Source organism: Contarinia nasturtii, unplaced genomic scaffold, assembly GCF_009176525.2.
Source record: "Contarinia nasturtii isolate CC-2019 unplaced genomic scaffold, AAFC_CNas_1.1 Cnas_scaffold_1240, whole genome shotgun sequence".
NCBI classification, from domain to species: Eukaryota; Metazoa; Arthropoda; class Insecta; order Diptera; family Cecidomyiidae; genus Contarinia; species Contarinia nasturtii.
This window is the reverse complement of record NW_022198581.1, coordinates 5,800,710-5,812,785: the sequence shown is the minus strand read 5'-3', so window position 1 is coordinate 5,812,785 and position 12,076 is coordinate 5,800,710. Positions and strand designations below refer to the sequence as shown.

Genomic DNA, 12,076 nt, shown 5'->3' with positions numbered 1-12,076 from the left:
AAAAATCGTGAATAAAAATATTTTGATATAACCGAAAAAAAAAATGTAAAAATTTAAAACAATTTTGAATAAAATCAATTAAAATGAAAAGAAAATAATTTCGAAACTTTTTTCATATAGCAAATAACAAGATTAACAACATCAAAGGTATATGCGTCGTGTTTTATCTTCTTTACATTGACTTTACAGGCAACAGGCAAGTGAGTCAACAGATTACGTATTTTTTCACAAAACCCAATTGTTTTTCAATTTTCAAAATAAGCTTACATCATTGAATACAATGAACGGTATCGCTTTAAAACAGTCAATACATTTGAAATTGAAGACATTAATTGCTTAAACATTGCGTAATAAAAAATAAAATAAAAATCCCCAAATTGGAATGCATAGATGATGACGTAACATTTTTTAGGGGATGGCAAAATTCCGTAGGGGGTCCCTGACGAAGTCAAAAATTTGTCGGAAATGAGAATAAAATCGTTTTTTTTGCTCTTCACTTTTTTGACGAAAAACCCTAGCAAGTCGAAAGAATTTTCTCGGCCCAAAAAAAAAGTGAAGAGCAAAAAAAGGTCCTTATTTCCAAAATTGTTGAGGGTTCCTAAACATATTTTAGAGGGGGGTAATCCGAACCCTAGGAACCCTCGTCATCAACTATGATTGGAATACATTGGAACTGTGTGAATACAAAAATGAACCATCAAAAAATTGCTGAACGAATTAACTCAAATATTTCCAAACATATGTTAATCAATATCAATCATTGTCGATAATGCTAACAAAGAAGATATCTTTACCATTTAAGAAATTTCTCGGAAGGGAATGAGGTCAGAATATAGGCCTCAAAATTCAAGATAGGTGATTCTTTAAAACGTAAATTTCAATGTATTCATATAGACGTGAGTACAAATTATTAATTTGAATTAAAAGAAATTTTACGTGTCTTATAACACTTGTTGCATTTTGTGCAGTGAAATCCTATAATTATAATTATTATTATTAATTATATCATAACGAATAAAATATGACTTTTCTACATTTATTCTATAAGTTGTAACTCGAAGATCTTCGTTGTCGTTTAAAAATTAAAATTCATCAACCTGAAATTTTTTCAGATTTGGTGAGATTATGTATTTTAGCACGAAAATAAGATTCACAAGTTTTCACGGTGACTAAATCATATTTTTGGGGAATTTTGTTGATTCGAAATTGATCGAATTTCTTTCCAAAATGTATGCTTTAAAAAATAGCCCGTGCAAAGTTTCACGTCATTACAATATCATACAGGCATTAATTGGCCAAAACACTTTACTGCTCTCAGAAATTAGAATTTGTTAGTTATTGAATTAGTACTACATTACCAATGTATGTTCGATATCTTTTGGGAAGTAAAAATTCGTTCGGTAAAGAAGGAAATTTGGTAACAGTGCGGAGAAATTAGACTTACGGAAGTAAGTTTCTTTTTACTTTTCTTTAATAAATATAACAAAATTGAAGTTTTTGGTTGCGTTTTGTCTTTGTTCTTGATATTATTACGTACAAGAATCTGAATATTTGTTGAGGATGCTCGATTAATTCTACGATGTAATCAATTTTCTATTATAGATATGAATTGTTTTGAAGGATATATTGAATTTCTGAAGTTTCAATTTAAATGATTTCAAAACCGTATCTGATTGCGCACGCATACTACGACTTCATACGAATGTAGAACGGCCGTAAGTTGGAATGTGATTCATTTAAAAGGAATGAAAAGTTCGCATTGATGTTCATTCCTAGTTCTTGAGTGCTACGAAAAACAACTAACTAAAAAGAGTAAAAAAAAATTCACCAAAAAGCTGTTACAATAATCGCGATTCAAAATCCATACCGCTCATATTTTGATGTAATAGTTGTGTCAGTTGATTCACATTTGATCTAAATAAAAATGGCATGGATCGGTATTATCATTATTGCCATTTGCGCGACATTAGTTATTTCAAAGGATATTGTATGGCAACGTCCTGGATGCCACAAAGTAGGTATGTAACATCTATTCACATCAAATGCGCCAAATATTTAAACAATTTTAAATTCATTGACTGTGATTATGATATTGAGTGGTATTGATATTCACAGGCCATACTAGAACGATTGAAATTCCAGATTGTGTACAGTTTTCAATAAATACGAATGCGTGTCGTGGATATTGTGAGTCTTATGCCGTTCCATCGGCACCGTATGCAAACGGATTCAAAATTCCAAAGCCAGTTACATCGGTTGGTCAATGTTGTAACATTATGGAAACGGAAGACGTAAACGTTATGCTGAGCTGTGTCGGAGGTGCAAGAAATGTAACATTCAAATCAGCCACAAAATGCTCATGCTATCATTGCAAAAAAGATTAGCTCATTTTTCATACATTTTAGACCAAACCATTTCAATTCAGTCATCATGTTTGTATTTTTATGTATTTTAATATTTGTATTTTGAGATTGTGTGCAACTACAGTTTTAGATTTTGAATAAAACCAATATTTTAAAAATATATATATTTGTATGAAAACAATGTTATTCCGATGAAAAATTATTAACACAGAAATATAAGATGTCTTTTTTTTCGTGGGCGATAAATAACCAATTGTCTTTAGTTTTTATTATTCTTTGTTTTTCATTTCATGAAGCAATACGGACCAAGGTAATTATCATAGAATCTCGACTTTTTGAATGCCAGATGATTTCTCGACAAATATTTTTTTCCGAACGAATATTTTAATTCCTTTTTTGAATATTTCGTGGACAAGTCTACTTTGCTTTTCGATGAAAGTATGGAATATACCAAACATACTTACAATATGAATAATTGTTGGTATCTTATGAATTCAAATACGGAATTGATTTGTAAAATTGTTCTATTTCACTATAAACATTTTCAACAAAGCACAAAACTAACGAGCAAAGGTCATCAAAATAAAAGAATTTATTGATTGTGAATGTCATTTCGAATATTTCCCAACCCTTTTTTACTATCGCCAAATTTTTCGTTATTCATTTAGAACGTCATTAGATTTCTGTGGATATTATTTATTCGAAATAAACAGACAATCTAAAATTAAACTGTCTTAAAACGCTTTAAATATCCATAAAATCCTTTGTTTTTGATAGTCTGCGTCGAAATGTGAAGAAAAAAGCGAATAAAACATGAACATTTTTTTTGAATTTATTTCGATTATAATGCATTTTATGACATGTTTGCATAATATAAATAGATTCTTTTTGTAGCCGATTGAATACAGGGCGATGCGGATAAATTCAAACGTTTAAACTATTCAAATGGATTAAAAATGGTGATTAAGAAGATTAAACATCATCTTTTGTCGTCTATTATGTAAAATAAATGCTTTATAGACATTTTAATTTTATGTGTTTTGTATGCATTTCTTTTTTTGCGTCAAATTAGATTATCATATTTCGAAAATAACGAATATTTGCACATTGTAAATAAATTAGTAATCCGTCAAAGCAATTCAATTCGAATATGTCGTTATATTAAAAAAAAATGGATCACAATGTGTTTTAAGTTCACTGGACAATATTTCCATTCAATATTTTCCGAGTGAAACTGCGTGGACACAATTCTCTGTGGAATGCACGAATAAACAACAGTTTTGTGCGTTATGAAATTAAATTGGTATTTTGGATCTCATCGGAATCTGTTTCTTGGATTGTTGAGTTCATGCCACACAGATTCATAATTTATTAAAATATTTCCTTTCAGATGTGCTGTCCAATGTGTATTCAATTTTTGTTGTGGAGTGAGCCAAATGAAACAAATTGTGAACGCCTTTATGGTATAGCGCAAGCGAATGAAAAGTGGAAAAAGGGTTGACATAGGAATAAAAAGGAGATCAATTCTAGTTTTCTTCATTATTACATGTTAACTTGTGTTTCTGTTCAGTAGAATACTCTTTTCCATTGTGTAATGAGCTTATCGAATTTCTTCAGTGTTATTAAATAGAAATATTTGTGATAACGGCATAGAATCAGCGAAAAAAAAAACTATTTTACAACATCATTTCATTGTGTTTATTTATAATTCTAAAACAAACCCACATTTATATATCTAAAACAAAAAATGAATTCATACGAAGCAATCAGGTGAATTTCAACGACGTTTAAAATATTTTTTGGACCATTTTTAGTGCTCTCTTTTTATTTTCGACAAATAATAGGCAGCCGCGGATTTTTTTAATCATTTGGTTAAGTGTAACGTTTAACATGATTCTGGGTTTTGGTGAAGCGGATATTTCAACAGCCGTACAAGGAGCAATGGTACAATCAGCATCACCACCTACTTTAGGTAAAAAATGGTGTAAATAAAATCAAATTTTGAATCAATGTGATTGCTTTTTTTTATCTCCGTTCAATTATCGTTTAATCTTAGGTTGCCACAGGCGTTTGTATACATATCGCATAACACAAGCCGATAAAAATGGTGAAAAATTACCAGTTGTTTTTCTTTTTGGATTTTTATTGTTCAAATTTTGTAATTTATTGAATAGGACGCAAATGTTGGGATGATGTAAGCGTTTGGTCTTGTTGGGGTCGTTGTGATTCACGTGAGATTTCTGATTGGAAATTTCCATATAAAAAATCATATCATCCGGTTTGTGTGCATGCGGGTCGTTCAAAAGCCGTGGCAACGCTACGTCATTGTGATTTTGGCGCCCATCCAGAAACTACCCGTTATGAATACTTGGAAGCTAATGGTTGTAATTGCCAGACATGTTCTACATCAGATACAAGTTGCGAGGCACCAAACATTTTTCGTGATGAAAGTTCGGTTAAAGTTCTATCCATGGCCGGCCTTAACTCAGACGATTTAGAATACTAAACAATAATTCGGCTTGTTCATTTACAAAAGTAAAATCGTCAAAAGTTCTGGTATTGTTTTGTTAATAAATATACATATATACAGTGCCGTCAGAAAATTTTGAGACCAAGCTCATTTTTTTCATACAATTTCATACAAATTGACGATTTTTTGGAGCAATATTTAATATATTTCGGGAATAGCTAGACCCATAATTTTTTGTACACTTATTATTTTATTTACGGAGAGTAAACTTGTGAAGTTTTACCAAAAAGTATCTACGCGTTTTAAAATTATCCGAGGTTTGCACTTTCAATTGTGAAAAATGACACATTTTGTATGAAAAATATTCCTTTTTCACACTTGAAAGTGCAAACATAGGATATTTTTTAAACGCGTAGATATTTTTTGGTAAAACTTCACTAGTTTAGGGGAGAATCACGTAGGTTGAGCCGTCACGAAAGTTGAGCCAGTATGATATTTTGACATATGGCAATTGGCAACGCTTTTCATAATAAACGGACGTGCTAACTAGCACTCCTTGTATTTGAGCCAGAACATATAAAAATTTTCTTTTAAAAAAGTGATTTCGAGAATTTTCAAAAAGTGAAAAAGGTGTACATTTTGCAACGACAGAAAAGGGTGAATATAACATTCTCTCTATAGTTTATCCTCTATTTTTATATTTCGAAGGAATTTCGAACATATCTTGTGTAGAAAAAAAAATATCACGTCATGTCAAAATGGTGCCGAGGTACGTAAGTTGGGCCATTTTGACTCACGTAGGTTGCGCCACTATAGGATGCTATGTTTTTCACAGAGAAATCCATAGAATGTTCTAGAAATTTCGAGGAAAGCCAAATGGAATGTTCTAGAAGCTCATCGAAACACACCGAAATCCAAAAGCACTGTTCTCACCTCACCAGAATCAGTTGCCTACCTCAAAGATAGACGGCATAAGAGAGATGCTATGAAAAAGAAGAAGGAAGTAGGCACACCGCAAAAAGAGTCAATAAAAAATCAAATATAGCCCGCACGAGCCGCCGCCTCAAAGAGGAAATCGTCGTCGTCAGATGAAGACGTGGATTTCTGCATGATCTGCATGCAGATTGCAGAATTTGCCAGCCAAATTGACCAAACACAACTCCATCGAGTGCAAACAAGTGTCAATGGCCATTCCATTTGAAGTGCGTCCACATGACACAAAGTTATTTCACGTGCAAAAATTGCGACTCAGATGCCGATGTTAGTTCTGAAGGAAAACAATGAATATTTGATATTTTTTCATTATATTTTCATGGTGAAAGCCTTTGTTGTAAATAAATCAACCTTAAACACTTGAAATCTGGCATTTACACTTCATTTTTTCCAACTTCTTCTCAATATCGGATACTGGCCCAACCTACGTGACAAATTTTTTGGGGGCCGAAAATCATGTGTTCAGAAATTTGATCATAACTTTTTTGTTTCCGAAGCAATCAATTACTCTCTTCGACAAATTTGTAGCCCGGAACAATACCTTTCCGACGGTATATAACTATACGTTATTTTTATTTTGAGTAAAAAAATTTGGCCAAAAAACAAAACTCGGCCCAACCTACGTGACTCTCCCCTACTCTCCGTAAATAGAACAATAAGTGTGCAAAAAACTATGAGTCTAGCTCTTTCTGAAATATATTAAATATTGCTCCAAAAAATCGTCAATTTGTATGAAATTGTATGACATTTTTTTGCTTGGTCTCAAACTTTCTGACGGCACTGTATTTTCGAACGTAATTTTCATATATTTCTTTAAGTGGTCGTTTAGATTACTGTGTGTCCAGCTTTACTACAGAGATTACATCCGGGAAGAGCTTTGAATGTAAACACATTCATTATTCCTACAAATTACTCAGATTCATAAATTTTTTTTTTTTGTTATTTTCTCTGAATCTAAATATATGTTCGTAATATCATGAATTGAAATGATTTGTAAATGCTTAAATTCTTTATAATATATTTTATTATAATTGTATCAAATATAAATAGCTATTCACAGCTTTCTATGTACGAATATTTTATATTCAAAAATTAACAAAAGAAACCCAATAACGATACAATTTATTTTCAAATCAAATAAAGATTTTATAGATTGAATTTGTGTTGTTTTTTACGAAAAATGTTAATATCAAAAATATAAATTTTCTCATGTTTTTAATAGACAAGAATTTATGAAGCTTTATTCATACGATCATTTAATTTGTATAGGCGATCCTGCGTGACCCACTCATCCAATCTGAGTATAGAAAAATGAGAAAGAATTTATTTATTTATTTATAACGCTTTGGTTCGGACAAGACTTACGCATCACTCCAACCATCATAATGTATGAGGTATCTACTTTGTATATGATTATTAATGCCTTTGAATTGACATCCTTTCAAAACAATTGCTTTGTACAGTAAATCATCTTCATCGCACAACACTTTTTCACCTATTTTTATTTTTAATAACAATGATAAATTGAAAACTGGGATTGTTTCTCTGATGAGGTATGATGTTGAGGAGGAATTGTCTTCCCTTTAATTCACCTCTGCACCATTCCTTCTACCCAAAGAAACAGCCTCTGATTGAAAACTAACTATGACCAAAAGAGAAAAAAGCCATAAAAAAATCCTCACCATCAGAAAACATCAATTCCTGTTGTACATCCGAATCCACTGGCTGAAGAAGGCGGTCTCCTGCCACCCATTCATCCCACCTGGAGAAAATAATGTCAGTTATTGACTTTCCTCCGTACTACAACTATTGTGTCATCACTTTTTTCGCCTTTGTTTGGAAATCAGGGATGAACAATTTTTGGCGCCAGTGGATAGTATACTTACTTTTTATTCCATCCCATATAATGTACAAAGTATCGAGTTTGTTCATCTTCAGCACGTATTCGACTTTTTAATATTTTGGCTGGGTATAGTAATTTTTTGTATTGACAAAAAACCTGACTACCTAAAAAAAACCGTAAAAGTTCATATTTTAATTCATATGGGTGATAATTTTTGCGAAAAGTGTCATCACCTTCTTCAAATATGAGCTCAACTCCATTTTGATCATTTGTGTTATCCATCAATTTGTGTAGACTGTCTTCAGTGACCCATTCGTCATATCTGATTGGGAAGTTAGAATATGAATTTAATGATAGAACATTTACAAACACAAACACACACATAACCTTTCAAATGTTAATAAAATCATCAATATTTGATTCATAAAAAAAAAAAAACAACACAATATTCGATTACCTTACATGTGACCCAATGTAATGCACTAAATAATTGGTGTTTTTATTATCGATAATTTGCAATATTCTGGCTTCGTACCACGCTTCACCATATTGACATAGAACTAATTCACCTGAAACATTAAAAATATTGGTTCAAAAAACGAATTTTAGTGGTATCTACGTCTTCGTATGACTACCAATTGCAAACGTTGATTTGTTTGACATGTTAATTTTGTTAATTCTTATTGTTTTATTCTATTAAATACAGATTGGTCACTCAATTTTTAGTTTTCTTCTGCTTAAATTATATATTATCATCTTAAATTCGGTTGAATTAGTTGACTAATGCTGTACACATTCAATGATACGTCAAACCGAAACTGTTTTATTTTTTCTTTATCGTTAACCGAACTGTCAAACTATTCAAAATTCAGCGTTGACAACAATTACAACACAGATCGCAAATTTTTATTTTTGCTGATATATTTCATAGATAACGTTTCAGCATATTTGGTCGCATATATTAAAAAGTCGAATGTGATATTTTTTAATGCCAGTTTTATTTGTATTTACAATAATATGTTTATTCTAAAATACAATATTGGCTTAAAGGTACATTTTCATTTTCTACATTCATGATCATGATAAAATCTACAAAAAAAAAATCGAATCAATCTACTATTTTCTTTTGTTTTCTGATTTTATTCTTCTCAGTCATTATCAATCGAAAAAAGAACATTAAAGCATTAAAGTATTCGCGATAACCGCCTTCTCTAGATTATGTCATTTGCTCATGTGCCGAAAAAGTGACTAACAATCAGTCACATGTAACCGAATTTATTCGACTTATAGTGATTAAATTCTTACAATTTTTTTGCCTACTTCTTTGCCAAATCTTACGTACTTAATTTTGTTTGAATACACTTTCTTAACAATAAAATTATTCTCAATTTGCAATTATAAATATACCATGCTACAAATAAATTATCTAGAATTATAACTCTAAACAGATTAAAATATGCAAGCCACATCAGTTAGAATTACATTCTCAACGCAACTACATTTTACTCTCTGTTTTGTAATCCTGAATATGCTCAGAAGCGTTGCTTGTCCATCAGGAGAATAATATTGATGAAATAATGACAAAATAGTTAATAGTTGAACTGAGCGGTTAAGTGCATAATCGACTAGTATCGTTTTCATTTTTTTTTAATTGTTCCAGTGCAGATCACATTGCTAAATAATGCTTTGTTTTGGTTGTATTGTGTTCTTTGGATATCGTTGCTTTTACATTCGATGCATTTTCCAAGGCGACGATTGCAATCGTCCACGATTTTTTTTTCAAATCGGGCGTCAAAAAACCACAAATAATAAATCGTTCACGATTTTGGCGTCAAAAAAACCATTGATCTCAATCGTTACCGATTTTGGCCAACGATTTGAAATCGTACACGATTGTAATCGCCGCCTTGGAAAATGGACCTTAAGGGTTAAAAAAAAATGTAGATGCTATTTTTGTGAAAATTGATTAATTGCCATAATATGCTTTTCCTCGTGATAGATTCTAAGCAACTGCCCAATGACTGTAGATGTTTCCATGTCATTCATCCATATGCTCATTGAACCATAATCTTCAAGTATCGATAAATATGCTATTTCAATAGAATGAAATAATTTTCATTAAAAAAAAAATATGTATTTGTTAATTGTAAATTCAATTAGGATTGTTTGTCTTACCGATAAAAATTTTCGGATTCGATAGGCTTAGTTGAATGTGTGGTGAGGTCAATAGAGCGGCTAAAATTGGTGAATCAGTTGGAAGACCATCGATTTGTTCAAATTGATGGATTTTACTGCGGTCGCCGACAAGCCATTCGCATGCATTCGATTGATGGTTTTTCGTAATTTTGAGCGCCTCATATGCGGTTGCCTCATCAAAACCCATTCCAACAATGAATTGAATCATTTCGGCTGGCGGAGGAAGGTCACGCTGGCAATAAATACGAATAATTTCTAATAAAGATTCAATGTTATCTTTTATGGATGCATTATTCGTAAATTTTGATGATAAGTTCATGGTTGATGTTTCATCGGTGCTTAGCAATGGATTTGTTGGACTTTGATTTTCGATTAACCATTCCAGGGCGGCTGCATAAACATTGCTAATAATTATAATTATAATTTAAATAATTTTATATTCAAATTTAAACGGATCAATTAAATCTTTACATTTCGACAACATACTTGTTAATGTTGAGTGCATATTGGACCTTTGGTCCCGAGAAGCCCATTTCGATGAGACATTGTTGTGTATCTTGTTCGTGTTTTTTTCGTTGTACAAGTCTTTGCTTTAACATGCTTATGATTCGCGTTCCGTATGGGCCAGCTCCAATAACATAGGCACATGAATTTGCTAAAGAAATCAAAATTTTTCGAATATCATACTGAACGTCGCTCTGTAACACCAACTCATCAATATTGACAACATTTGGTTCTCGTACACATTTCCGTTGCAAATGTGCCGTAGCCATATCGATTTCTTCTTGCGTTGTTGATCGTGTGCTGTTTACTGCATCATCGTCCTCACTATCACACTCACTGTCATAATTCAATTTATGTTTAATCACATTTATGTCCGAATTTTCAGTCGATTGCTTATCGTTCGTGGCTAATGCTGGTATATCTTTAGTTGTATTGTTAGAACATAAGATTAACAGCATTTCTTCATTATTTTGTACATTTGCTGTGGCCAAAGATGAATGCTCATCAAAATTCTCATGTAGCTTACTAATTCGCGCTAATTTATAGTGTCGAGAGAGTTGAACTAAGTCTAAATTATCACAGCTCATTTTTTGTTCCTCAATTCGATTGCGTGGGTTGCTGCTGCTACTACTACTGCTCGGCATACAATCAGATTTTGTGAGACATGGCGTTAAAAATAGCTGACGCCTGGCATAAAATTCAGCAACCACTTTTCGCTTAATATCAGTAAATGTTAAACTGACCGGTGCACAAATCGTACATTTTGAACCAGTACAATTGAATATTCGCAGATTAACGGTTGGCACAGTTAAATCGTTTGATCGACGATTAATGCAAATGGACGTTAATTCATATTGACTTGAACAAAATCCACGTCCAATTCTACATATGATAGAAAGAAGAAAAACAAAGAACACAAATGAAGTCAATTAACAATGCCTAAAGTAATTTTGTGTATGACATACCCTTGATCACCTCTTGAGATGTGTGACAAACGCTTTTTATTGCTTCCATTTGGTTTGATGGTGTCAAGTGTGCACTCCTGCAACTGAAGAGTTAGACTAGCATTTGGACGCGAAGCACTGATTTGAACGACTGGCTGTTGACTCAAATGATGGCTATTTTCGTCTGAATCATTTGGATTTTCGCTTGGTGTTGAAACTGGTGGTGAATCGATTGCATTCGGAGGTGGAAGTGGTGGCGGGGATATACTGTTTCGTTGCTGTTGATGCTGTAAACCTTGTTGCCATCGTAAACGACCTTCTGCCAATTTATCACGTACCCAAGATAGCATTTATTGAATTTGTTTCCATCGAATTTTATCACAAAAACTCATCAAGAATTTGTGCTCCGCTCATTTGTCAACTTTTTCTTTATATTTTGAAAATCTATTAATTCACAATCAATTTATATTCGCTGACCAAACAATTCACAGCAAGAATTTTATTTCAAGAAAACGAAAGATGATGTTTGTAGGTACATCGATTTTGTAATTCAACATTTAATTCAAATGGATCGGATTGCATGTGATATTGAATGTTGATTAAATGAAAACACTAGTGTCATGAATATAATGCGACATGTTTTTTCTTTCGTTTTATTTGTATTGTAATTTATGAGCAAGTTTATTGTGACAGTTACAGGAGATACACGGGTGCGTTCCGTTTTCCTTATTCACATTAAAAGAACATATATACACCATACATG

At 32.1% G+C, this 12,076-nt stretch overlaps 4 protein-coding genes across 6 annotated transcripts; 2 read left to right on the top strand and 2 right to left on the bottom strand.

The window, feature by feature from the left end:
• The first annotated feature begins 1,791 nt into the window (after positions 1 to 1,791).
• Positions 1,792 to 2,422, top strand: LOC116345345 (thyrostimulin alpha-2 subunit). Its single transcript, XM_031774619.1, has 2 exons — positions 1,792 to 2,018; positions 2,116 to 2,422. The coding sequence occupies exons 1-2, from the start codon at positions 1,925 to 1,927 to the stop codon at positions 2,382 to 2,384; spliced, it is 363 nt and encodes a 120-aa protein (XP_031630479.1). The 5' UTR covers positions 1,792 to 1,924; the 3' UTR covers positions 2,385 to 2,422.
• A 1,511-nt stretch (positions 2,423 to 3,933) lies between these two features.
• On the top strand, positions 3,934 to 6,742 carry LOC116345261 (thyrostimulin beta-5 subunit). Of its 3 annotated transcripts, none has more exons than XR_004201492.1 (5): positions 3,934 to 4,133; positions 4,208 to 4,335; positions 4,420 to 4,470; positions 4,538 to 4,919; positions 6,645 to 6,733. XR_004201492.1 is itself a non-coding variant. In XM_031774480.1 (5 exons), exons 1-4 carry the CDS (start codon positions 4,111 to 4,113, stop codon positions 4,867 to 4,869), a joined length of 534 nt encoding a protein of 177 aa, XP_031630340.1. In that variant the 5' UTR covers positions 3,934 to 4,110; the 3' UTR covers positions 4,870 to 4,898; positions 6,656 to 6,742. The 3 variants fall into 3 exon arrangements, 2 of the variants coding, with proteins under 2 accessions (XP_031630340.1, XP_031630342.1); XM_031774480.1 differs by having other exon boundaries at positions 4,538 to 4,898; positions 6,656 to 6,742; XM_031774482.1 differs by having other exon boundaries at positions 4,538 to 4,898; positions 6,645 to 6,696.
• A 195-nt stretch (positions 6,743 to 6,937) lies between these two features.
• Positions 6,938 to 8,482, bottom strand: LOC116345339. The gene is made up of 7 exons (XM_031774610.1): positions 8,305 to 8,482; positions 8,127 to 8,238; positions 7,903 to 7,991; positions 7,713 to 7,833; positions 7,509 to 7,588; positions 7,192 to 7,321; positions 6,938 to 7,123 (listed from the first exon to the last, which is right to left on the bottom strand). Exons 1-7 carry the CDS (start codon positions 8,330 to 8,332, stop codon positions 7,057 to 7,059), a joined length of 627 nt encoding a protein of 208 aa, XP_031630470.1. The 5' UTR covers positions 8,333 to 8,482; the 3' UTR covers positions 6,938 to 7,056.
• A 260-nt stretch (positions 8,483 to 8,742) lies between these two features.
• Positions 8,743 to 11,997, bottom strand: LOC116345447 (ubiquitin-associated domain-containing protein 1). Its single transcript, XM_031774832.1, has 4 exons — positions 11,335 to 11,997; positions 10,352 to 11,251; positions 9,845 to 10,269; positions 8,743 to 9,759 (listed from the first exon to the last, which is right to left on the bottom strand). The coding sequence occupies exons 1-4, from the start codon at positions 11,661 to 11,663 to the stop codon at positions 9,617 to 9,619; spliced, it is 1,797 nt and encodes a 598-aa protein (XP_031630692.1). The 5' UTR covers positions 11,664 to 11,997; the 3' UTR covers positions 8,743 to 9,616.
• Positions 11,998 to 12,076: the final 79 nt, after the last annotated feature.